The sequence below is a fragment of the Carcharhinus amblyrhynchos genome, chromosome 8 (assembly GCF_965287045.1).
Source record: "Carcharhinus amblyrhynchos chromosome 8, sCarAmb.v2.hapA, whole genome shotgun sequence".
In the NCBI taxonomy this organism is placed as follows: domain Eukaryota; kingdom Metazoa; phylum Chordata; class Chondrichthyes; order Carcharhiniformes; family Carcharhinidae; genus Carcharhinus; species Carcharhinus amblyrhynchos.
In genome coordinates, this window is record NC_137331.1 from 42,315,226 (window position 1) to 42,342,106 (window position 26,881).

At 45.0% G+C, this 26,881-nt stretch overlaps 1 protein-coding gene across 7 annotated transcripts in view; it reads right to left on the reverse strand.

Moving 5' to 3' along the window:
• col14a1a (collagen, type XIV, alpha 1a) overlaps window positions 1-26,881 on the reverse strand; it is a 209,903-nt gene that overhangs the window by 94,834 nt on the left and 88,188 nt on the right. For 6 of the 7 annotated variants that reach the window (XM_080193948.1, XM_080193944.1, XM_080193942.1 and 3 more), the window contains 11 exons: window positions 23,535-23,695; window positions 21,297-21,426; window positions 20,001-20,146; window positions 17,977-18,106; window positions 15,511-15,650; window positions 13,453-13,579; window positions 13,203-13,342; window positions 8,317-8,449; window positions 6,882-6,935; window positions 3,054-3,205; window positions 735-864 (listed from right to left, as the gene is read on the reverse strand). In XM_080193948.1, coding sequence (XP_080050074.1) covers window positions 735-864; window positions 3,054-3,205; window positions 6,882-6,935; window positions 8,317-8,449; window positions 13,203-13,342; window positions 13,453-13,579; window positions 15,511-15,650; window positions 17,977-18,106; window positions 20,001-20,146; window positions 21,297-21,426; window positions 23,535-23,695 — 1,443 coding nt within the window. The remainder of the gene's footprint in view (window positions 1-734; window positions 865-3,053; window positions 3,206-6,881; window positions 6,936-8,316; window positions 8,450-13,202; window positions 13,343-13,452; window positions 13,580-15,510; window positions 15,651-17,976; window positions 18,107-20,000; window positions 20,147-21,296; window positions 21,427-23,534; window positions 23,696-26,881) is intronic. The other variant, XM_080193945.1, reaches the window with a different exon arrangement.

Sequence of the window (26,881 nt, forward strand, 5' to 3'; positions counted from 1 at the left end):
TTTCTGGAATTAAAAGTCTAGTAGTGACTATGGAACCATTGTCAATTGGAGGAAAAACCCTTCGGGTTCACTAACGTCCTTTAGGAAAGGAAATCTGCTGTCCTTACCTGGTGTGGCCTACTACATATGGCTCCAGGGCCTCAGCAATGTGGTTGACTCTCAACTACCCTCAGAAGACAGGCAACCCAGGATGGGCAATAAATGCTGGCCAGCCAGTGATGCCCACATCCATGAATAAACTTTAAAAAGTCAATAAATGCTGACCTTGCCAAGACCCCTAGATACAATGAATAGATAAAAGTATTGCATTCTTGTGTACCAGGAGGGTAACTGTTCCAAAGGAGATGGGATTAGGAATAGACCAAGTGGCCTCTCAAACCTCTTACAGCCATTCAACAGGATGGCACAGTCGCACAGTGGTTAGCACAGCACCCTCACAGTGCCAAGGACCCGGCTTTCATTCTTGGCTTGGGTCACTGTCTGTGCGGAGTTTGCATATTCTCCCCGTGTCTGCGTGGGTTTCCTCTGTGTGCTCTGGTTTCCTCCCACAGTCTGAAAGACGTGCTGGTTAGGTGCATTGGCCTTGCTAAATTCTCCCTCAGTGTACCCAGACGGTGTGGCAATTCGGGGATTTTCACAGTAACTTCATTATAGTGTTAATGTCAGACTACTAATGAATAAACTTTAACTAAACAGTAAGATCATGAATAAGCACAAATAATTCTTTCACTTACAAGTCTTCCCATTAACACTGAGTGGACTGCCTTCTCCATCAGCATAGAGTGGGGTGACAGAAATTCGATACCAAGTGTTTGACAGGAGAGGCTGGAGAACAAGTTCATTCTGCCTTCCAGGGACTATCACCTGGGTAAAATGGGCCGTCAGTAAATTCTGCTGCAGCACCGCACATCACAACATACACACAGAAGCCTACATTTATATAGCACCTTTAACAAAGCAAAATATCCTAGCCACACAAATCAGGCAAAGGAGAAGATACCAGGACAGGTGGTCAAAAGCTTGTCCAAAGCATTGCACATGTATTTACATTGTGTTAAGTTATTTAGGCATCAGACTGCTGGATATCTGAATATGTACAAATAAAATCAATAAAGTGTTCATCGATCTGGAACGGTAACTCTGGCCTGATTCTTTGCAACGAAGGGGAACCTTTCCATTGCTGTGGAAATGGTGGAACAGACCAAAATATGCAAGTCCCGCCCAGAACATGGTATCTACTATTTTCATGAAGGAGTTGGCCTGGGTTGGGATTTGCACATTCGTGGAAGCAGCAGCCCACATAAAACAGCAACCGCCTCCGTGAATATTTGATTTTAGTTGGCCAGGAGTGGGAAACACAACTTGTGCGGATTAGATCTGGGAGGAGCAGGACTAAACATAGAACATAGAACATAGAACATTACAGCGCAGAACAGGCCCTTCGGCCCACGATGTTGCGCCGACCAGTTAAAAAACAATGACCCTCTAACCTAAACCAATCCCTTTTCATCCATAAACCTATCCACGGATCTCTTAAACGCTCCCAAACTAGGCGCATTTACAACTGCAGCAGGCAGGGCATTCCAATCCCTCACCACCCTCTGGGTAAAGAACCTACCCCTGACATCCGTCCTATAACTACATTGCAATATCCTTTGGAAAGGTAAGGTACCCCCTTTAGACATGGTCCCTGAGAGGTGAGGTGTCCTTTAGGATTGTTAAAAGTGGACATGAGTGTTCATAAAAAGTGCATAAATTCATTGGAACTACCTATAGAGCTTTCAAGAGGAATTTAAACTTATCAAAAGCAATCATCAATCTGCCAATGCATTTTAGGTCCTCTCCTATTAATCTTTGAAAAACTGTGTGGAATATTTTTTAAATCATTGCTTGCCATTTCCCTCTGTCTGTTAACTGAGGCCTATTATTACCAGATGTGTGCTGCAAGACTGATTTCACAACCTTCCATTATCACAGTATGTTGCCTTCATTTTTACAATTTGAATGACAGGTTAAATTGGTTATTGATGCTTTGAAGTGAGTCTATGAAGTCCAATGTTTCTTTTTATAAGGTTGATGTAGACTAGGGTGGGCATAGTAAGAAGTCTCACAACACCAGGTTAAAGTCCAAAAGGTTTGTGCTCCTTTACCAGATGAGTGAAGAGGTGAGTTCATAAACATGACATATATAAGCGAAGACACAATTGCAAGATAATGGCTGAAATGCAAGTCTTTACAGGTAACCAAATCTTTACAGGTACAGACAGTGTGAGTGGAGAGAGGGACAATCACAGGTTATGATATATGTTAAACTATGCAATCCAGATCCTAATCACTCGCTGTGTGAATCTGTCTCGATCACACTCTCAGACAGTGCATTCCAGACCCTAACCACTCGCTATGTGAATCTATCTCCACCACACTCTCAGGCAGTGCATTCCAGCCCTGAAGCAGTCGTTGCATAAAAGCTTTTTTCCTGACGTCAGTTTTGCACCTTTTACTTTATTCTAAAAACACAAAGACACAAGAAATTGGAATAGGAGAAGGCCATTCGGCCCTTCCATCATTCAGTAAGATCTTGGCTGATCTGATTGTGACATCAACTCCACATGCCAGCCTGACCCCCATAATCTCTTGACTGCCTTGTTGATGAAAATTCTCACTCAGTCTTGAATAAATTCCAGTGATTTTCAAGTAATCTTACGATGTTCTTTATGCTTTCTACAGTGAAGACTGACAGAAAATATCTGTTCAGCGCTTCCACCATTTCTTTGTTTTCCATTCTTAATTCCCCAGTCACACCCTCTAAGGGAGCAACACTCACTTTAGCTATTCTCTTCCTTTTTAAATAACTCACAGGTTTTACCAGTTTCCCCTATTTTGAGGGGTTTTACCAGTTTCCAAGACAGGTGGTAATCAGTCAATTGACCTGTGTATGGCAGCAGTTAAATGTATCCAGCTGTTCCCCAATTTTCAATTGTAATTTACCTTACATTTTGCAAATGGCAAGGACACTCTCACTCCTAATAAAATATACAGAAACTTATACAGACCATGCTTACCGCTTCCTCTGCACGATCCCCCTTAAGAGTTACGTAGGACACTCTGTACTGTGTAACAAGGGAGTCAGCAGGATCCCAAGATACGTGGAGGCTAAATGTGGTTTCATCCCCCACATCCAGATTTCTTATCCCAGATCGAATAACTAGATCAAACAAATCATAGCAAATTGGAAATTAGAGCGATTATATATGATGATTATATACGCCCTTTTAAATCATTAGTTGAAAGTTATCTTTTTCAGGATAATAACCACAAGTAAAAATTTGTGAATCAGCAGACTAATACTCATCTAAAGTTTATTTATTTGTGTCACAAGTAGGCTTACATTAACAATGCAATGAAGTTACTGTAAAAATTCCCTAGTCACCACACTCTGGCACTTGTTCAGGTACACTGTGGGAGAATTTAGCATGGCCAATGCACCTAACCAGCATGTCTTTCAGACTGAGGGAGTAAATGGGAGCTCCTGGAGGAAACCCACATAGACAAGAATGTGCAAAACCTGCACAGACAGCGACGCAAGCCAGGAATTGAATCTGGGTCCCTGGCACTGTGAAGCCACCGTGCTGCCCTTTGTGCTGTATCACAAACAGTCAACACCGACAACCCCTCAGCTCCCTCATCCACTTCCCAACACAAATAAATTAGCCCCCCACCCCACCCCCGCCATGAGGCTCCCATTCGGGTCTGCCCTTGTCATTGCTCCTTGGCACAGATGAGCCCATGTCCCACTTCCCCAGGGTCTACACTCACTTTTATACCCCAGGGAGATCCCCACATGAATAGATTCATGTCTGGGTGATCCTATTGCAAACATGATGTCATGCCAGCATGGTTTGAAAATATGGCTCGGGGAGAATGAATGTTGAGGGAGAGGGCTGTTATTGATAATTAAACTGAATAAAATACATTAAGATATGGTTTGCACCCTTTGTGGATCTGAATCTGATCACGTTGCCGGCGAGAGGGAGAGGAAAATCAGAAATCGCTAATCTTGCCAGCAAGATACGAGATTCCCATGTTCGCTGGATTTTTCCCCCTCACCATTCCCGCGAATGGACAGCACATGCCCAAAATCACTTCCACACTGTATTCTGGTTGGTAAGGAGGGAGGGGGCCACTGACAGGAATGCTCCAAGATTCTGAATCCAAGAAAAGTATCTCAAAAATATAAATTTGTCACAAAATAATCCAATAAGCAATTCAGGAGAAATCTCTCCATCAGACAGTGATGAAAATGTGGAACTGGTGACCACGAGGGGTGGTTGAGGTGAAGGTAGATACTAGGAAGGAATTGATGCAATATAAAAAGAGTTAGGAGGGGGGAGCATTATTAGGGTGAGATGGTTTGTATCCACATTGTAAAATTCTATGAATAACACTTGAAGAAAACATTGGGAAGGTTTAAACTAGTTTGGCAGGGGATGGGATCCAAAGCAGTAGGGAGGAGAGAAGGTTGAGGACAGCACAGAAGTTAAAGAGAACACATTAGATAGTAAAGGCAGTGACAGTAATCCTAGTACCAGACAGATCAGGCAAAAGCATGACAGAGAGCATGGGAAGTCCAGATTAAACTGTATTTATTATAATGCAAGAGGCCTGACGGGCAAGGCATGGATTCAGGGCATGGATGGGTACATGGGACTGGGGTTATAGCAATTACTGAGACATGGCTAAGGGCGGGACAGGACTGGCATCTCAACGTTCCAGGGTACAGATGCTATAGGAAAGAACAGGAGATAAGAGAGGGGGAGTTTTACTTTTGATTAGGGAAAACATCATGGCAGCACTGAGACGGAATGTATCCGAGAGTTTGCCCACTGAGTCCATATGGGTGTAAGAACTAAGAAGGGGGCAATCACTTTGATAGGATTGTACTGTAGGCCTACAAATAGTGGGAAATTGAGGAGCAAATATGTAAGAAAATTACAGTTAGCTCCAAGAAAAATAGGGTGGTAATAGCAAGGGATTTTAACTTTCCCAATATGGACTGGAACAGCCATAGTACTGGAGGGTTGGATGGAGAAAAATTTGTTGAGTGTATTCAGGAGGAAATTCTCAATCAGTACGTGGATGGCCAGGGGGCAAAACTTGACCTCCTCTTGCAAAATAAGGAAGGGCAGGTGACAGAAGTGTTAGTGAGTCATCATTTTGGACCAGTGACTATAATTCCATTAGTTTTAAGATAGCTATCAAGAACAATAAGTCTGGCCCAAAAGTTAAAATTCTAAATTGGGACAAGGCCAATTTTAATGGTATCAGACAGGAACTTCCAAAAATTAATTGGGGGAGTTTGTGGGAAGGCAAAGGGATGCCTGGTAAATGGGAGGCTTTCAAAAGCGTGTTAACCAGGGTTCAAGGTAAGCACATTCCTCTTACAGTGAAGGACAAGGCTGGTAGAAGTAGGAACCTTGGATGATTTGAGATATTGAGGCCCTGGTCAAGATGAAGAAGGAGGCACATGGCATGCATAAGCAGCTGGGATCAAGTGGATCCATTGAAGAGTATAGAGGGTATGGAGGTAGAGTTAAGAGAGAAATCAGGAGGGCAAAAAGGGGATACGAGATTGCTTTGGCAGATAAGGCAAAGAAGAATCCAAAGAGATTCTACAAATACATAAAGGGCAAACGAGTAACAAGGGAGAGAATAGGGCCTCTTAAGGATCAAAAAGGGCATCTATGGGCGGATCCACAAGAGATGGCCGAGATCCTAAATAAATATTTCTCTTCAGTATTTACTATTGAGAAAAGCATGGATGTTAGGGAACTCGGAAAAATAAATAGTGATGTCTTGAGGAGTCTACATACAACAGAGAAGGAGGTGTTGGAAGTCTTAAAGTGCAGCAAGGTAAATCCTCAGGACCTGATGAAGTATATCCCAGGACACTGTGGGAGGTTAGGGAGGAAATTGTGAGTCCCCTAGCAGAGATCGTTGAATCATCGACAGCTAAAGGTGAGGTGCCTGAAGATTGGAGGGTGGCAAATGTTGTGCCTTTGTTTAAAAAGGACTGCAGGAAAAACTCTGGGAACTACAGGCCAGTGAGCCTCACATCTGTGGTGGGTAAGTTGTTAGAAAGCATTCTGAGAGACAAGATCTACAGGCATTTAGAAAGGCAAGAACTGATTAGGGACAGTCAGCATGGCTTTGTGAGCGGAAAATCATGTCTCACAAATTTGACTGAGTTTTTTGAAGGGGTAACCAAGAAGGTAAATGAGGCCAGTGCAGTTGATGTTGTCTATATGGACTTTAGCAAGACATTTAACAAGGCACCAACATGGTAGGTTGTTGCATAAGATTAAATCTCATGGGATCTAGGGTGAGATAGCCAAATGGATACAAAATTGGCTTGATGACAGAAGCCAGAGGGTAGTTGTAGAGAACTGTTTTTCAAACTGGAGACCTGTGACCAGCGGTGTGCCTCAGGGATCAGTGCTGGTTCCACTGTTACTTGTCATTTATATTAATGATTTGGATGAGAATTTAGGAGGTGTGGTTAGTAAGTTTGCAGATGACACCAAAATTGGTGACATGGTAGACAGTGAAAAAGGTTATCTAGGATTGCAATGGGATCTTGATCAATAGGGCCAGTGGGCTGATAAATGACAGATGGAGTTTAATTTAGATAAATGCATGGTGATGCATGTTCGTAGATTGAACCAGGGTTAGAAACATGAACAGTTTCAATTTATTGAAATTACTTACCATTAATCCAATAGACGCAGAGACTGTCTATTCTGCTAATGGGCCTGGAAATTGAGCCTGTTCTGCTAATGGGCCAGGAAATGGGTCATAACCAATTATCACTAATAATCACCTACCAGCTGTAGTTGGCCTCTGAGTTGTTGTTGTAGCTGCTGTTGTTGTCCGCCGAACTGTAATTAAAGGTAAAATTAATTCTAAAACATGTAGTCCCATCCTGGATAAACCAATGAATATGCATCTCACTTCTTAGGTTAGCACCAGAGCTGTGTTTCTAACAGTTTTTCCCCAGTGATGCACTGACGTTGGCTTTTTACCAGAGTATGTAGATGCATTTTTAAATTAGTTCAATAAACTCAGAGAATTAAGGCCTTGGGCCTACTCTGTTAACAAGCCTGAAGTGGGTCAGAACCATTTTTCAGTCCATTAAGTTGTTTCTTTATTTCATTTTCCTAGTGTGCTCCACTGAAGTCAGCAAAGCAGTAACGGTCCTGCACTCGACAAGTAACCTCAGAGCTTCAGCCAGCACGCACACAGGAAAGTCCTCACTATTTCTTTGTTTCCTCCATATTGACTATCCCAATTCCCTCCTAGCCGACCTCCCACCCTCCATAATTTTGAGGCCATCCAAAGCTCTGCTGCTCCTGTTCTAACTCATACCGGGTCCTGCTCACACATCACCTCCTCTGCTCTTACAATGGACCTCATTCCAGCGATGTTTCAATTTTCAAATTCTCAACCTTGTCTTCAGACTCTTCAAAGGTCTCTCCCCCATACCCTACCTCTGTAACGTCCTTTGAGATCTCTGCATTAATCCAACTCTGATTTCTTTGTATATCCTAGATTTCCATTGCTCCACCCTAAGCAGCCATGCCTGCTGATGCTGAGCTCCTTAATCTCTGGGATGTCTCCTGAACACTGTCTACTTCGCCCCACTCATTATAGACATTACTTAAAACTTCTTTGACCATGTTTTAGACTTTTGTTCTAATGTCTCATTATATGATGGTTCAGTGTGGAATTTTACTCGATTACGCTTACAGCTTAGAGGCAGCATGTTGGCACAGTGGTTAGCACTGCTGCCTCAAGTGCCAGGGACCCGGATTCAATTCCTGGCTAGGGTGACTGTCTGTGTGGAGTTTGCACATTCACCCCATGTCTGCACGAGTTTCCTCTGTGTGCTCGGTTTCCTCCCATAGTCCCAACATGCGCGGTGCAGGTCAGGCGGATTGGCCATGCTAGGTTGCCCCTTGGTGTCAGCTAGGGTAAACACATGGGGTTATGTGGATAGGGTCTAGGTGGGATTGTGGTAGGTACAGACCCAAAGAGCTGAATGGCCTCCTTCTGCACTGTAAGATTCTATGATTCTATGATACGTGCCTGTGAAGGGCCTTGGGACAGTAAAGGTGCTATATAAATGCAGGATATTACTGTTGTTGAAGTTATGCAACTGTCATTTGTGTTCAGACTTTAGGAGGTCACACCACAGCCAGAGGTCGAATTTTACAATGTATGCGCGTTGTGCGTGCTGCTAAGATAGTCGTGTCAGCTTACGTGTGGTCTCAAGGACAGCCACGGCATCGCTTTCCGTTTCATCGCTGTAAATGGCGGAGAGAGAAACTTCATACTCCGTCCCGGGCAATAGATCATCGAGGATTATCGTGTCCGTGTCCCCACTCAAAACAAACTGAAAAATAAAAGCTCCCGATACCAATCAAAGCATTCTCTTAATAAAAGCAAATTACTGCGGATGCTGGAATCTGAAACCAAAAGAGAAAACACTGGAAAACTCAGCAGGTCTGGCAGCATCTGTAAGGAGAGAAAAGAGCTGATGTTTCTAGGACAGGTGACCCTTTGTCAAAGCTTTGTCATCTGGACTCAAAATGTCAGCTGTTTTCTCTCCTTACAGATACTGCCAGACCTGCTGAGATTTTCCAGCATTTTCTCTTTTAGTTTCTCTTCCTAGGTAAAGAAATGTCAATCAATCAATTTCATACCATTGCCCAAATGGACATTTATTTCTGACACTTTTTAATGTTTATGTTTAAAGTTTATTTATTAGTCACAATTAGGCTTACATTAAAATAAAGTTACTGTGAAAATCCCCTAGTTGACTGCTCTGGTACCTGTTCGGGTACATTGAGGGAGAATTTAGCATCTAACCAGCATGTCTTTCGAACTGTGGAAGGAAACTGGAGCACCCGGAGGAAATCCATACAGACACAGGGGGAACATGCAGACTCCGCACAGACAGTGACCCAAGTCAGGAATTGAACCCAGGTCCCTGATCCTGTGAGGCAGCAGTGCTAACCACTGTGCCACCGTGCTTTGTTTGCTCATTTAAAAATTACACACAAATGGTAAAAGAGAGACAATTACCCTGTCAGAGAGGTTTAACTTTCATTAAAATGTGTATTCAAAACTTTTCCAAGTTAAAATAATGTCAGTGAGTTCCATCGTTAACGCATATCCTCATCCACACACACAAAGCCATTGCCCTGCATCCGAGGGATTATAGCCTTTCTCCCAAACTCAGTCAACTGAGACGGACAACGGGATTCTCCAGACCCACCGCAACAAACAGAGATTTGGCTGAGTGCCAAGTTCTCTGTCGTCGCGAGCAGGAGTTGGGGGTGGTGGGGGGGGGGGGGGGGGGGGGTGGCCGGAGAATTCCGGCCAAGGAGTGACCCTCATCTTTACATTCATCCAAACTCCTCAAGAGCAGATTTTGTGGTGTTAAATGTAACAAAATATCTCGTCACTGTTACCATCCATGTCGGATGAACACCACACAGGAAGAAATATGAGGAGATTCCGAGGACAGCAACACATGTCCCTGAAAAGGGATTTTCCTGGATTTAACTGAATGGAAGAAGATTGTGTGGGTCACAAACAGAGTAAAGCCTGCTTTACATCTTTAATTCTACTGATTTCAATGGAAATAAAAGTGGAGAGAGTTACAAAATAGTCTCCAATTCATCATCATCCATTTTTCACTGTCACACTAAATTGGAATTACTCCCCATTATTCAATGTCCAATATTCACAATGCCCGGGGAATCGGTGCACCTGGGACAGGAAGATCTGTTCAGGCTTTTATACAAGGATTTCCTGAAGCATCAGAATATCCAAAGTGTTTTGCCACTGAAGACATACTTGCTGAAATGCAAATACTGCCTTAGGGTAGGAATTGCAGGAGGCAATTTGGAACTTGCAGCAGCAAATAGCAGGAGATATTGGTTGAGGGGTAAGTATTAGATAGGGATTTACCACCCCCCCCCCCCCCCCCAGAAGATTCCATCAGCAGGAGCGACCAGAAATCCCACCCATTGACCAGAACGCTAGGGGAGCTCCCTGCTCTTTTTCCAATAGTGGCTGTGGGATGTTTCGCATCTAGCTGATAGGATGGACAGAGTTCAGCTCCTGTCTAAGCGGTGACACCTGCGACTGTGCAGCACTGCCCACGTACTGCGCCATGGCGCCAGCTCAGATCTTGCATTCAAGTCTCTGGGGATGGGATTTGAAGCCACTGAGACATCCCTCAGGAGTGAAAACTACTAAAGCAGGGAAATCATGATGGAGTTGTATAGAACTTTGGCAAGACCACTCTAGAGTCCTGTGTGCAGTTCTGGTCACCACATTGTAGGAAAGATGTGAACACACTGGAGGGAGAGGAGATTCACCAGAATGTTGCCTGGGATGGAACATTCCAGCTATAAAAAGAGGTTGGATAGGCTTGTTTTCTCTGGGGGCAGAGGGGGGAATGACCTGATTGCGTGTTCAAGATTATGAGGGGCATGGACAAAGTGGATAGGGAGCAGCTGTTCCCCTGAGTTGAAGGATTACGAACGGACACAAGTTAAAAGTGAGGAGTGGGAGGTTTAGGGGACAAACCTTTTTTATCCAAAGGGTGGCGATAGTCTGGAATGCGCTGCCTGGGAGGGTGACGGAGGCAGAATGCCTCACATCCTTTAAAAAGTGCCTGGCTGAGCACTTGGCACGCTATAACATTCAAGCCTATGGGCCAAGTGCTGGCAAGTTGGATTAGGTGGGCAGTTTGGGATCTTTCACAGGTCGGTGCAGTCTCAATGGGCCAAAGGGACTCTTCTGCACTGTAGCATTCTGTGATTCTCTGAATCAGGACTACACGTGTCTGGCAACAAGGAAATTACAGCTTAAAGACCCTTTTGCCTAATGAATAGGGAGCAGAGAGTTCAGAAGAATGCTCCTCAAGAAATTCTAAAATTTAGACTTTGGGAGACACTTCTAAAACCATAAAACTGCTGGAAGAGAATTGTCACAATGTGCTCAGAGTTTACTGGGCTTCCTTGAATATGTGCCCAGTTCTCCAAATAACTGATCTGCTATCTATAGAACACAGGGAGTATTCTCTGAGCATTGAAAGGAGGGGAATAAGAATATCTTAAATCAAAACAAGATGCAGGAATTGAATGGATATTTATATCTCTTTACAAAATGTAACTCAATGTGACAATTCAGATGAATGAACTTCCTGAACGATCTGTCCAGGGCATAATTGCAACGGTACTTTCCCGAACACACAAAGAGGGGATTTTCTCTATGAGAGATCATATTGTAAAGGTCATTATCGAGAAAAGGAGGATTTCTAACTTTCCTGCAATAAACGCATGGGGAAGATTTTCCTGTGATTTTATTTTCTCATTCGTAAATCACAGGACTGTGTGATTTCAATGATGTGGGTATGCCGGCGTTGGACTGGCGTAAACACAGTAAAAAGTCTGACAACACCAGGTTTTAGTCCAACCTATTTATTTGATAATATACTCGCAAGCTTTCGAGGGGTTACCCTCTTCGTCAGGTGAATGGAGAGTTCTGGCCTCAGACAGAGCATATAAAGCACAGACAGTTTAGAGATTACTGATTAAAATGCGAATCCTTACACCTAACCTGCTGTTCAAGACCTGAAGTGGCTGATAATGTGAGTGGTAGGAGCACTGATCACAGTTTAAAGAGATGTGTATTGTCTCCAGACAGTACAGTAAGTGAGGTTTTGCAAACCCAGGCAAGTCACGGGGGTTACAGATAGTGCGACATGAACCCAAGATCCCTGTTGAGACCGTCCTCATGTGTGCGGAACTTGGCTATCAGTCTCTGCTCAGCGACTCTGCGCTGTCGCGTGTTGTGAAGGCCGCCTTGGAGAATGCTTACCCGAAGGTCAGAGGCTGAATGCCCGTGACCACTGAAGTGTTCGCCAACAGGAAGGGAACAGTCTTGCCTGGTGACTGTCGAGCGATGTTCATTCATCCGTTGTCGTAGCGTCTGCATGGTCTCCCCAATGTACCATGCTTCGGGACATCCTTTCTTGCAACGTATCAGGTAGACAATGTTGGCCGAGTTGCAAGAGTATTTACCATGTACCTGGTGGATGGTATTCTCACGTGTGATGATGGTATCCATGTCGATGATCCGGCATGTCTTGCAGAGGTTGCTGTGTCACAGCAACCTCTGCAAGACATGCCGGATCATCGACATGGATACCATCATCACACGTGAGAATACCATCCACCAGGTACATGGTAAATACTCTTGCAACTCGGCCAACATTGTCTACCTGATACGTTGCAAGAAAGGATGTCCCGAAGCATGGTACATTGGGGAGACCATGCAGACGCTACGACAACGGATGAATGAACATCGCTCGACAGTCACCAGGCAAGACTGTTCCCTTCCTGTTGGCGAACACTTCAGTGGTCACGGGCATTCAGCCTCTGACCTTCGGGTAAGCATTCTCCAAGGCGGCCTTCACAACACGCGACAGCGCAGAGTCGCTGAGCAGAGACTGATAGCCAAGTTCCGCACACATGAGGACGGTCTCAACAGGGATCTTGGGTTCATGTCGCACTATCTGTAACCCCCGTGACTTGCCTGGGTTTGCAAAACCTCACTTACTGTACTGTCTGGAGACAATACACATCTCTTTAAACTGTGATCAGTGCTCCTACCACTCACATTATCAGCCACTTCAGGTCTTGAACAGCAGGTTAGGTGTAAGGATTCGCATTTTAATCAGTAATCTCTAAACTGTCTGTGCTTTATATGCTCTGTCTGAGGCCAGAACTCTCCATTCACCTGACGAAGAGGGTAACCCCTCGAAAGCTTGCGAGTATATTATCAAATAAATAGGTTGGACTAAAACCTGGTGTTGTCAGACTTTTTACTGATTTCAATGACACAGAATTAATTGCTCCATAGAATGAAGATCAGGTGGATTGGCCATGTTGATTTGTAGGGTTACAGGGATAGGACGGAACCTGGAGGGCCTGGGTGGGATGCTCTTTTGGCAAATTGGTGCAGACTTGATAGGCCGAATGGCTTGTTTCTGTACTGTAGGGATTCTATGGAATGGTCAGATCTATTTTCGGATTTAATTCATAAACTGCTTCTGTTCCTTGCCTTACCTCTTTTGCCTCTTCACCAGTCAGAGGAATGCAAGCCAGTCTGTATAAAGTAACGTCATCAGCAGAATGTTTCCAACTCACGCGGAACTCGTCTGCAGAAATGTCACTGACTGTCAAGTCCAAGGGCTTTGGGACTTTCTCTGAATGGGAAAAAGGGTGAAAAAAAATTGTAATGTGCATTCTGTAACATAAGGTTTTTTTATGGAACCATTTGCTCAGCAGATACAAAGACCAGATTCCGCCCACTTACTTGTGGTAAAGCTGCCTGTGAGAGGGTCCGACTGTCCCTCATCGTAAACTGAGAAAACAGCGACCGTGTACTCTGTCAGCGAGGTCAGGTTACTCAAGAACATTGACGTCGACCCTTCAACTTCATCCTGGGAGACCATAAATATAAAATGAAAACCAATAAACCCAAGTGGGAAATCAAGAACCCACAGAGTGGTGAGAATGTGGAACTCCCGTTCTAATAGTCCCAGACTAATGCTCGTATTGTGCCAACATTTACATGGGTGCTGCCAATGAAAGCAGGCATGAAATGTTGAAATGGTTGTCCTGTTAATAAAAGCATTTATAAAAGCAAATAATCTAAAGATAGGTCTTGAAGGTTTCCAGTGCTGGGCTTATTACAGCTTGCTCAATTGTCAGATAACAAGAGGGTCTGAAAGCAAGTCATTTTGGACTCGAAATGTTGGCTCTCTTCTCTCTCTACATAGATGCTGCCAGATCTGCTGAGATTTTTCAGCATTTCCTGTTTTTATTTCAGAATCCAGCATCCACATTATTTTGCTTTGTTTTGACATTCCATTGTGGGATTCATAAAATCATCAAATCCCTACAATGCAGAAGAGGCCATTTGGCCCATTGAGTCAGCACTGACTATTTGACAGAGTATCTTACCCAGGCCCTCATCCCCACCCTATCCCTGTAACGCCACACACGGCTAATCCATCTAACCTACACATCTTTGGAGCAATTTAGCATGGCCAAACCACCTAACCCGCACATCTTTGGAATGTGGAAGGAATCTGGAGCATCCTGAGGAAACCCGTGCAGACGCAGGGAGAATGTGCAGTCTCCACATAGGCAGTGACCCAAGGCTGGAATTGAACCCGGGTCCCTACCACCATAAGGCAGCAGTGCTAATCCTCATTATGCCACCATGCCACCCTGAGGAAAGAAGATTGTTGATTCACTGTTATGGAAACAAATGACCTTTGCAGCTTGTGTGGATGGTTGCCGTGTGTTTAGTCATGCTGGAGGGTATTGCGTCTGTCAATTCTCACCAAAACTGAAGGGAGTAATTGTGATGAATTGTGGAGACCCATTTAAGGAGAAGCTGGATAAACACATGAGGGAAAAGAGAATCAAAAGCTAGGCTGATGGGATGGGATGAAAAGGAATGTGATCAGGCTCAACAGGGGCCTAAAAACACCAGGATGGGCCAATGGGATGAATGGCCTGTTTCCCGAATGTAAGTTCTACATAATTCTCTTTTTTTTCCCCTCGGCTTTTCCATTCACTTATTTTATTTATCCCAGCTCTCTTTACTATTTTGATTCCTGGATGAAATCCTGGAACACCCTCCCCAACAGCATTGTGGGTGTACCTACACCACAGGGACTGCAGCAAGTTCAAGGAGGCAGCTCACCACCACCTTCTGAAGGGACAATTGGGGATGGACAACAACACCCACATCCTTTAAATTAATTTTTAAAACCTGTCTTCTTCTTTTGGTCAGGAAACTGTTAAGGTAGACAATACTTCTGTATTACCCAGATGCAGATTTGATGGGCTGAATGGCCTTCTTCTGCACTGCAGGAACTCTAGGCAGCTGTTTGCTTGCTTTAATGACATCCTGGTAAGCAGATACAGAATCACTAATGCACAATGTGCAAACCACAATGTAATTTACTTTTCCTAGGGTGGAACGGTGGCACAGTGGTTAACACTGCTGCCTCACAGCACCAGGGACCCGGGTTCAATTCCAGTTTGGATCACTATCTGTGTAGTGTTTGCATATCTTCCTGTATCTGTGTGGGTTTCCTCCAGGTGCTCTGGTTTCCTCACACAGTCCAAAGATGTGCTGGTTAGGTTGATTGGCCATGCTAAATTGCCCCTAAGTGTCAGGAGGATTGGCTGGGTAAATGTGTGGGATTATAGGAATAGGGCCTGGGTGGGATTTGTGATTGGTGCAGACTCAATGGGCCGAAAGGCCTCCTTTTGCACTGTAGCGTTCTATGATTCTATAACCAGTCTTCAAAGTGTGTAGATGAACGATGAGTTTGTAAATGATTCCTGCACTTGCCTCGTTTATTGTTGCCCCATCAGTTTTCACGTACATGATCCGATACCCACGAACCTTCTTCGAATCTGCCTCCCAGGTGACCATGGCGGTGCTATGCCCAACTTCGGAGAACTCGAGGTTCCGGGGCGGACTGAGTGGCACTGAGAAAAAGAAGAAAGATGTTTCTTTTCAGATAAATCCTGATCCAAGGTAAAAAAAATGTGCCAAAATTTGACACCAATCCACACAAGGAGAAATTGGAACAGGTGATCGAAATACGGGAGCAAGAGGCAAGCTTCTTGGCATTTCTCGGAGTAGGAAAGAGGTTTAGGAAATAAACTTTATGTTTTCCACAATGGACACGATTGGTTTATTGAAAGATAACATGTGAACTGCAGTAAACTTTACTTATGACCATTACTCTCTGGACTTCCTGACCTACACTGGCTCCCAGTCCAGAAACATATCGATTTTCAAATCCTAAACCTTGTGTTTGTATATTTCCACGGCCTCGCTCCTCATTATCTCAGTAAACTACTCCAGCTCCCACAGTATCCATACTCCTCTAATTCTGGCCTCTTGAGCATCCCCAGTGTCCATCGCACCATTGGTGGCTGTGCCTTCAGCTACCCAGCTCCTTAAAACCAACCTATTTGATGTTTTTGGTCACCTATCCTAATAATTTTGTGGCTGGAAGTTTCTGGCCATTCATGCCGGCGGGATTCTCCAGTCCCACTGCAGTGAAGGAAGATTTGGCTGAGCACCAAATTCTCCATCCTCGCTCGCAGCAGAGAGGGGGAAGTGAACAGCCGGAGAATTCCAACCCTTACGTTACTTGATGAAGAATTTTGTCTGATAATGCTCCTGAGATGATGTGGAGATGCTGGTGTTGGACTCGGGTAAACACAGTAAGAAGTCTCACAGCACCAGGTTAAAGTCCAACAAGTTTATTTGATAGTGAACTCACTAGCTTTTGGAGCACTGCTCCTTCGTCAGGGAGTTCTGGTCACAAACAGGGCATATAAAGACACAAACTTAATTTACAGAATAATGACTGGAATGAGAGTCTTTACAGGTAATCAAGTCTTAAAGGTACAGACAATGTGAGTGGAGAGAGCATTAAGCACAGGTTAAAGAGATGTGTATTGTCTCCCTACAGGACAGTTAGTGAGATTTTGCAAGTCCAGGCAAGTTGTGGAGGTTACAAATAGTGTGACATGAACCCAAGATCCCGGTTGAGGTTGTCCTCATGTGTGCGGAACTTGGCTATCAGTCTCTGCTCAGTAACTCTGCACTGTCATGTGTTGTGAAGGCCGCCTTAGAGAACGCTTACCCGAAGATCAGAAGCCTCCCCCAGTGCTCATGACCGGTGAAGTGTTCCCCACCAGGAAGAGAACAGTCTTGCCTGGTGATTGTCAAGTGGTGTTCATTTATCCTTTGTTGAAGCGTTTACATAGTCAAGCCAGGAGGAGCACTCCAAAACCTCTCAGATCCATCTTCAGCTATGTTTGTTCCAAATAGTTACCATTTTGGTCACTTGGCAGTATTCACACTTCCATTTGTCATTGTCCCTCAGAAACCAACCAGTGTTATTTCAATAGTTTGGATGGGCTTTTGTTGGGATTCAGAACGTGTACCTGGGGGTGATATGTTGATGCTAGAGGCCTAGAAACCTGCACCAGCAGAGTGTAAACCAGTGGAGTGTGGCAGGCTGCTTCCAGAGTGTAAATCTGTACCAGCAGAGTGATGTGGAGATGTCGGCGTTGGCCAAGTTCTGCACACATGAGGACAGCCTCAACCGGGATCTTGGGTTCATGTCACACTATTTGTAACCCCCACGACTTGCCTGGACTTGCAAAATCTCACTAACTGCCCTGTCTGGAGACAATACACGTCTCTTTAACCTGTGCTTAATGCTCTCTCCACTTGCAATGTCTGCACCTTTAAGACTTGATTAGCTGTAAAGACTCGCATTCCAATCATTATTTTGTAAATTAAGTTTGTGTCTTTATATGTGAACAGAACTCCCACTCACCTGACGAAGCAGCAGCGCTCCAAAAGCTAGTGGGTTTACTATCAAATAAACTTGTTGAACTTTAACCTGGTGTTGTGAGACTTCTTACTATGCGCCTGAAAGGCAGCTTGGGGACCTTTTATACACGAGCTGGAGTTATTAAATAAAGGATGAGGCTCGGCACCCAAACTTCAGTTTCAAAAGGATAAACTCTACTGTCTAGAATCTGGTCTGTGTCACAAATTGGTAGCAACGTCTGACCTGAGCAGGCTGCTCCTACCCCCAGGTAAGGGCCAAGATTGATCAGATTTATGGCAATGGGCCAAATGGCCTCCCCCAGTGCTGTGTGATTCTAGGAAAAGTACATCTAAGGGTTTCACCCGTATTCTTCAACGTTTTGTACAGGCCTTCCAACCCCACGTGTTGTGATAACGTGAGGAATATAACTTATTAAAGCAATCATTAAGACCTACGTGTTGTTTCTTGTCCAGTCAATGGGTCACTCGCCTCATCACCATACAAGGCGTAAACTGTTACTGTATATTCCGTGTTTGGGGTCAATCCCTCCAGTTCTATGTCTGTAACTGAGTTGTCCACTTTCACCTAGGGTGGAACATACAGCAAGCTGATTTCTCAACCATATCTCTGACCATTTCACTGTCAATGCAAAACACAAATTGAGTTCAACACACGAGGACATTCTTCTGAATTTACCCCCTGTATCTTGACCAGCCTGAGTCTGGATTAGCATCACAGAATGATGGAGCACAGGAAGAGGCCACTTGGCCCATCATGACTCTTTGAAGGAGCTCTCCGATCAGTAACTCTGCCCCACCCACCCACCCCCCATCTATCCCTGCCTATCCTCCCATAGCCCTGCAAACACTCCAATCAATAGCATCCTTGTCACCCATTCCCCCACAGCCCTGCAAACACTCCCATCGGTAACTCTCCCCCTGCCCATTCCCCCACAGCCCTGCAAACACTCCCATTGGTAGCTCTCCCCCTGCCCATTCCCCCACAGCCCTGCAAACACTCCCATTGGTAACTCTCCCCCTGCCCATTCCCCCACAGCCCTGCAAACACTCCCAACCTTCAGACAGTTGTCTAATTCCCTTTAGAAGGTTCTAGTTGAATCTGCTGTGGTGTCACAGCCAGTGGCACCATCGACTGAAATGCTCAAACACAGAATTTAACTGAACGTTTTATTTTCGTGAGCCAAGAGGTTTTTCAGCACGGCTTTGTTAAAATGATGCTGTGGGATCTTCTGCATCACCTCAGAAACCATTTCAAAGTCCCATTCCTCAGACAGTGTGGCACACTCTCAGTATCGCACTGGGAGCATCAGCTTGGGTTTTCTGGGGCTGTGAACCTAGCACCTTCAGTGAGACTGCCACCTCCTAAAGCCCCGGCTGATACACACAGGCTTACTAACAGATACCAGGAATCCAAACTCATTCTCTAATTAAACTGGAAATGTTAGTGAAAAGATAGAAGGTAAGATCTTCCTAATGACAGATGATCTATCTCGTGTCCTCTGCATTAAATGGTAAAACATAAAAACATAGAAAGTAGGAGCAGGAGGAGTCCATTTGGCCCTTCGAGCCTGCTTCACTATTCATTTTGATCATGGCTGATTATCCAATTCAATGCCTGATCCCACCTTTTCTCCATATCCTTTGATCCTTTTGCCCCAAACATACAATATTTTGACCTCAACTACTTTCTGTGATAACAAATTCCACATCCTCTGGGTGAAGTAATGTCTCCTCATCTCCGTCCTAAATGGTCTACCCTGTATCCTCAGACTGTGACCTTTGGTTCTGAACTTCCCCAACATCAGGTACATCCTTCTGGCATTGACCCTATCTAGTCCTGTTAGAATTTTATAAGTTTCTATGAGTTTCCCCCATCATTCTTCTAAATTCCAGCAAATATAATCCCAATCAACTCAATCCCTCCTGATAGGTCAGACCCACCATCCCCGGAAGCAGCCTGGTAAACCTTCGCTGTACTCCCTCTAAAGCAAGAACACCCTTCCTCAGATAAGGAGACCAAAACTGCACATATTCCACGTATGGTTTCATCAAGGCCCTGTATAATTGCACAGTAAGAAGTCTCACAACACCAGGTTAAAGTCCAACAGATTTATTTGGAATTACGAGCTTTCAGACTGCTGCTCCTTCATCAGGTGAGTGGCTTTAACCTGATCTTGAGAGATTTCATACTGTGCCCATCTCAGTCCAACACTGGCATCTATACATCCTGCATAATTACATCAAGACAGCCCTGCTCCTGTACTCGAACCCTCTCGCTATGAAGGTCAGCATAACATTTGCCTTCTTTACCACCTGCATGCTTAGAAGAGTGAATTTCTGTTTTATAGAAAAATGCCCATTTGTCCTCAAATCCACGTACAAAAACATAAATTTAACTATCTTTAATCATTGAGGGAGGCAGACAAGAATTGGAATTAAAATGTTAAAGAGTTTGTTACCTCTTTCTCATCAGCTGTTTCTCCCCCAGTGAGTGCAGCATAGAGTATCATGTAACCAGTGGCAGATTCAGCAGATTCCCATTTGACTCTCATGCTGCTGTGACTCACATCGTAGATATCCAGGTCAGCGGCTGCAGGAAGCGCCACTGCAAGAGAAACAAACAAATGTTCATCCTTCGGGAAAAGCCATTCAGCCCCTGAGCCAGTTCCACTGTTCAAACAGGTCCTTAATTCCAATCACTCAAAGTTTAACTTAAGTTAAACAAAGACATCCTATCCTGGATCATCAAGAATATTGACCTTGAAATGATAAAGTCGGATGTCTCCAAGTGGCGTATCTAACTGTTGCTCTATCCAGTGGTGTCCTGTGATGAACCCAATTTATAAATCATGTCAGTTTCATTGGGGGTGATTGGAGATTAAGAAATGGTGTGAGGGAGCCGGAAGTGGAACGTCGCTTCGGAACAGGCTACATGTTATCTGACTAAAGTGACTGTATGCGACCTATCCCCTTATAACCAGGCGGCACGGTGGTTAGTACTGCTGCCTCACAGTATTGGGGACCCGGGTGCGATTCCCGACTTGGGTCACTGTGTGGAGTTTGCATGTTCTCCCCATGTCTGTATGGGTTTCCTCCTGTTTCCCCCTCCCACACTCCAAAGATGTACTGGTTAGACGGATTGGCCATGCTAAATTGCTCCTGAGTGTCGTGGAGATTAGTAGGGTAAATATGTGGGGTTATGGAGATAGGATTTGGGTGAGATTGATATTGGTGCAGGCTTGATGGGTCAAATGGCCTCCTTCTGCACTATCAGGATTCTAAGATTCTATTCTATGAACTAAAATTCTTCCCAGCATTTGACATGACAGATTCATTGTTATAGACATGACCTTAAACTAAGCCTCAGACTGCAGTGGTGGTTAATTGGAGAAGTAACGTTCTATATAAATAAACCTCTGACATATTCTCCAAAGGGCAATGTTGCTAAGCATTATTCGAGATTTATTGTGTTCCAGTTACAGTCACTCCCAGGCATGCCCCTCCTTCCTTCCCACCACCCCCTCCACAACCACCCTTCCAACCTCCACCCCAGTCAAACAACATTTTCCCATCTCCAATAAATGAAACTGCCCAAAGAACATAAAAAAAACAATTTAAATTTTTAACATCTCTCTGAATTTTCTCTAACTTGTGTTAATGGTGGGTCATTCCTGTAGGGAGGTGGTTGGGGAGGAGGGGGACATTGGCTATCCCAGTTTAACCACAGGACTGGGATTTAGCCACGCACTACTCACATGTGGTTACGGCTCCACGTAAGCCTTCACTGGCAGCCTTCTCATAGATGGCAAACACCGCTAGCTGATATTCAGTCAGGGACATCAGGTTCTGAATGACGGCTGTTGACTCTGTTCCATCCACAACCACCTACAGAGAAAAGAACGTGCATTTCCTTATCTGACAGAATTAGCAGTCAGGTATGTTCTGCCTTCACGACAAACAACAGCGCAGAGTCGCTGGGCAGAAACTGATAGCTAAATTCCACACATGAGGACAGCCTCAACCGGGATCTTGGATTCATGTCACACTATCTGTAACCCCCATGACATGCCTGAACTTTCAACATCTCACTTACTCTCCTGTCTGGAGACAGTACACATCTCTTTAACCTATGCTTAATGCTATCTCCACTCACATTGTCTTCACCCTTAAGACTGGATTAGCTGATTAGCCGTAAACACTCGCATTCTAATCAGTATCCTGTAAACTGTGTGTGCCTTTATATGCCCTGTTTGTGATCAGAACTCCCCACTCACCTGACGAAGGAACAGCGTTCAGAAAGTTAGTGGCGTTTACTACCAAATAAACCTGTTGGACTTTAACCTGGTGTGAGACTTCTTACCCAGTCAAAGAAGAGAGAGTAGCAGTGGAAGGATGTGTTTCTGAATGGAGGGCTATGACAAGTGGTGTCCCTCAGGGATCAGTGCTGGGACCTTTGCTGTTTGAAATATATATATCAATGATTTGGAGGAAAATGTAACTGAATTGATTAGTAAGTTTGCAGATGACACAAAGATTGGTGGATTTGCAGATAGCGATGAGGACCATCAGAGGATACAGATCAGTTGGAGACTTGGGTGGAGAGATGGCAGATGGAGTTTAATCTGGACAGATGTGAGGTAATGCATTTTGGATGGTCTAATACAGATAGGAAATGTACTGTAAATGGCAGAACCCTTAGGAATATTGATAGGCAAAGGGATCTGGGTGTACAGGTACGCAGGTCACTGAAAGTGGCAATGCAGGTAGAGAAGGTAGTCAAGAAGGCATATGGCATGCTTGCCTTCATTGGCCAGAGTTTTGAGTTTAAAAGTTAGCAAGTCATGTTGACGCTTCATAGAACCTTGGTGAGGCTGCATTTGCAATCGTGTTCAGTTCTGGTAGCCACACTACCAGAAAGATGTGGAGGCTTTGGAGAGGTTATAGAAATGATTTACCAAGATGTTGCCTGGTATGGAGGGCATTAGCTATGAGGAGAGGTTGGAGAAACTTGGTTTGTTCTCACTGAAGCGATGGAAGATGAGGGGAGATCTGATAGAAATCTACAAGATTATGAGGGGCATGGACAGAGTGGATAGTCAGAAACTTTTTCCCACGGTGGAAGTGTCATTTACTAGGGGGCATAGTTTTAAGGTGCAAGGGGCAAGTTTTAAAGGAGATGTACGAGGCAGATTTTTTACACAGAGTGGTGGATGTCTGGAACTCGTTGTCGGGGGAGGTAGTGGAAACGGATATGGTAGTGACTTTTAAGGGGTGTCTTGACAAGTACATGAATAGGATGGGAATAGAGGGACATGGTCCCCAGAAGGGTAGGGGGTTTTAGCTCAGTTGGGCAGCATGGTCGGCGCAGACTTGGAGGGCCGATGGGCCTGTTCCTGTGCTGTAATTTTCTTTGTTCTTTGTTCTATGCCGCCTAGTAATTGACCCTTCCACCCTGGGAAAAAGTTTCTGACTATCCATTCTGTCCATGCCCCTCATAATCTTGTAGACTTCTATCAGGTCGTCCCTCAACCTCCATCATTCCAGTGAGAACAGTTTGGGCAGGTTTCTGAAAGCACCTCCATTCTGAGTCACCCTTGCGCTTGACTGTCCATTTCAGCCGTGCCCACCTCAGCCACTGGGACTGCGGCCCTTTCCCTGGATCTCCAGTTTCACAAAACCCACCATTGTCCCAAGCTGGATGGGGAATGTGGAGGCAGACAGATAGGGCCCTGCCGCAGGGAGAGTTGCATCAATGGTTGCCTTGACTACGAGAGGAGATTCAAGGCCCTCATGTAGGCCTGATGCCAGGTTCCTGGCACCCACTGGAAGCCTCAGCCCATTAAATCTGATTTTCTCTCTCTGCAGATGCTACATGACCTCCTGAACATTTATGGCACTCTCTATAATTTATTTCAGATTTCCAGCATCTGCAATATTTTGGTTTTGTGTATACAATGATCCTTGGTCTGCACTGAGAATGAATACTGAGCTACCTCTTCCGGCTGGCCAGCAGTGGTTGAATAATAAACCACACGATACTTTTCCACTTTCCCAGGGGCATGCGACCAGCTGACACGGAGGCTCCGAGCTGTCACGTCAGACGTTACGAGATTGGTGGGTGCCACAGGGTTCGAGCTCACACTTCCTGTTGCTTCTAGAGATTCAGAAGAATAATAAAAACTCATTGATTATAGGGTTAGAATAAGACATAGAGGGTAATTTCACTATTTTGATTCTAAGTACTGAATCGGGGCACAATTCTGACTTGGAAACCTGTTCTCAGGCACCCCCATTAGCACTTAGCCTGAAAAAGAATTGTGGTTCTGAATCACGCTGTGGGCAGGGCTTATCGCTCCCAAAACGCTGCAGGTCCGATTGGAGCACTGAACTGCGCAAGCGAAATGGAAAAGAGTCGAAAAACGCGCCCCGTCACATCGCCCCCGGGCTGCAAAAAGTGGATAAATTGGCCCAGGAGCGATGGCCCCCACAGACATCGCCCCATCCCCACAACATAACTGTCCCCCTTATCCACCCATCCCCCTGCTACCCAGACTGATGACGACTCCCTGCCCCACTTCCCCTCCCACCGATCAACTGCAGAATGGCAGCAGTCCGCCTCTGCTCCTGGCCCCCCCTCCCCCACCAGAGATCCATCTGGCCTGCCTCCCCACCACACACACACACACACACACACACACACACACCGCCCCCCCCCCCCCCCCCCCATCTATCTATGTGGCTTCCTTCTCCCCTCCCCCCAACTCCTTTGCCAAATTCAGATTCACACTGAATCTGGGCGCATGAACATGATGGTAAAGGGGGAAATGCTGGTAAGATTGGGTGTCCAGCTCATTAAATCAACTTAAATACATGCAAATGCATTTAAATTGACGGTTCGCTCATTTTGGGCGTGATTTAGATCACAGCCATTTTCGGGCCTTGGTAAAGTGGGCACCTGCACGGACATGGGCACGGATCGCGCTATTTGCCTCATGCCCGACTTTACCAACTTTTCACGCCCAAAAACAGGCACAACGCAATGGTAAAGCTGGGCCCGTGGTTGCAGGATGAAGAATATTCTGGATGTTGGGATCTCCAATCCTTAAATCTCAAGCCCAGATGGCAAAGTAGGTTTCCAGGGTGCGGAGGCCAAGTAAGGCCTGGGGTGGGGAGTGGGGAATTTTTTCTTATTATTCATTCATTATGTTAATGAAGCCGCAAACATGGGCATTGATACTGGCACTGTAGTGGGGGCGTTGTTGTGTCAGGTTCATGGGGGAGGGGGTGGTCGTGTCAGGTCAGGTCGAGCCCGCAGGGGTGATAAGAGGTCTTTGGGGGCGGTGGGGGGACTGTTCCTGTTGGAGCAGAAGAGATCCTTGGGGGATCAGGTGGTGGGGATTACGGTGTGATAGTATGCGGGGTGTGGGGGGATATGGAAGAAGTCCCTTGGGGCCTGGGGTTGTGCAGGGAGTCACAGAATGATAGAATGCCTCCAGTACAGAAGGAGGAGATTCAGCCCATTGAGTCTGCACCAATTACAATCCCAACAGGCCCTATCCCTGTAACTCCATATATTTACCCTGCTAATCCCCCTAACTCCAGTGACATGACCAATCCACCTAACCCACACATTTTTGGACTGTGGCAGGAAACTGGAGCACCCAGAAGAAACGCACACAGACATGGGAAGAACATGTAGACTCCACACAGACAGTGACCCAAGCAGGGAATTGAACCTGGGTCCCTGGCACTATGAGGCAGCAATGCTAACCACTGTGTCACCATGCCGCCACAAGTCCTGTGGGGACAGAGTCCCATGGGGATCAGTCTGAGTGTTTAAAGTAGTTACTCAGAAGTTGGAAGAGGTAGAGGAGGTTTTAATTCTTCTAATCTTTTTGGAGTAATTACTGGTGTAACCCTGGCAAATGTTTGTGATATAAATCGCATTTTCAGGTGGTTGCCCAGGGCAGCAAATTCTCTCAGAGGAAGTTTGTACTTCTGGGAAATTGTTGTGCAAACCCTGAGCTGCAAGGGTATTCCCCAGCATAGCTCTGGGGAACCCCATACCCTCTCTGCCCCATACATCTGATGTTTTAGAGCTCTGGAAATTACAGCGAGTGTTTGTCTGGTGATGGACATCATTCACATGTAAATTGTATCTTTTTAATCAGGATTGATACTTAAGAGAGATGGCACAGTGGTTAGCACTGCTGCCTTACGGCATCAGGGACCCAGGCTCAATTCCCAGCTTGGGTCACTGTCTGTGTGGAGTTTGTATGTTCTCCCAATGTCTGTGTGGGTTTCTTCCCAAAGTCTGAAAGATGTGCTGGTTAGGTGCATTGACCTGAACAGGCACCAGAATGTGGTGACTAGGGAATTTCACAGTAACTTCATTGCGGTGTTAGTGTCAGCGTTACTTGTGACTAATAAGTAAACTTTTTTTTACATTTAAACCATGTGAAGTTAGACCTTAAACAAAAATCAACACAAATTCCGAAAGTGTTTGAAGTATTTCATTTGCGTATTTCACTTCCCATCTGCAACATTTCATTTCCTGCTGTGCCAGATATTGTGACAAGATTCTGCAATATTAGTGTTTATGTCTGTATTTAATATGCGCTTTGGCAATGTTCATCCATCATTCTGGTTGTACAGTGCTGGTCAAAGTTCCCAGAAAGTGCTCCTAACGTTTTCCAAAAATTGCATCCATAACTGCATCCAAGCAACTGTCATTTTAATGTCTAAAAAATGTAAGTTTTTAAAAAAATAAATCACTGCATACTTTGCAACATCATTCTTAAATGCATCAACTAAAATACCTCAGCTGGGGTGGGATTTTACGGCCTCATTCGTCCCAAAACCATCCAATTCAGTCCAAAATCAACGGATCTTCCTATTGTCTGCCCCTTGCCTGCTCTGATTCCCGTGGCAGGCAGGGGCAGTAAAATTCTGGCCCTTGTGTTTTTAGTGCCTTCATTAAAGTTTTACTTAAAGACATTAACCTTCCCTATTTCAAACAGTGACTATCAGTCCAGAATTGACTCGATTCGAATTGTGTAGTCAGACTTACAGCTCACCTAATGTCACAACATAGAGTTGTCAAATTTTACAGCACGGACAGAGGCCCTTTGGCCCATCATGTCTATGCGAGCCATCTAGCACCTAGCTATTCTAACCCCATTTTCCAGCATTTGGTCTATAGCCTTGTATGCTAGGGTGCATCAAGCGCTCATCTAAATGCCTCTTAAATGCTGCGAGGGTTCCCACCTCTATCACCCTTTCAGGCAACAAATTCCAGACTCCCACCATCCTCTGGGTGAAAATGTTTTTCCTAAAATCC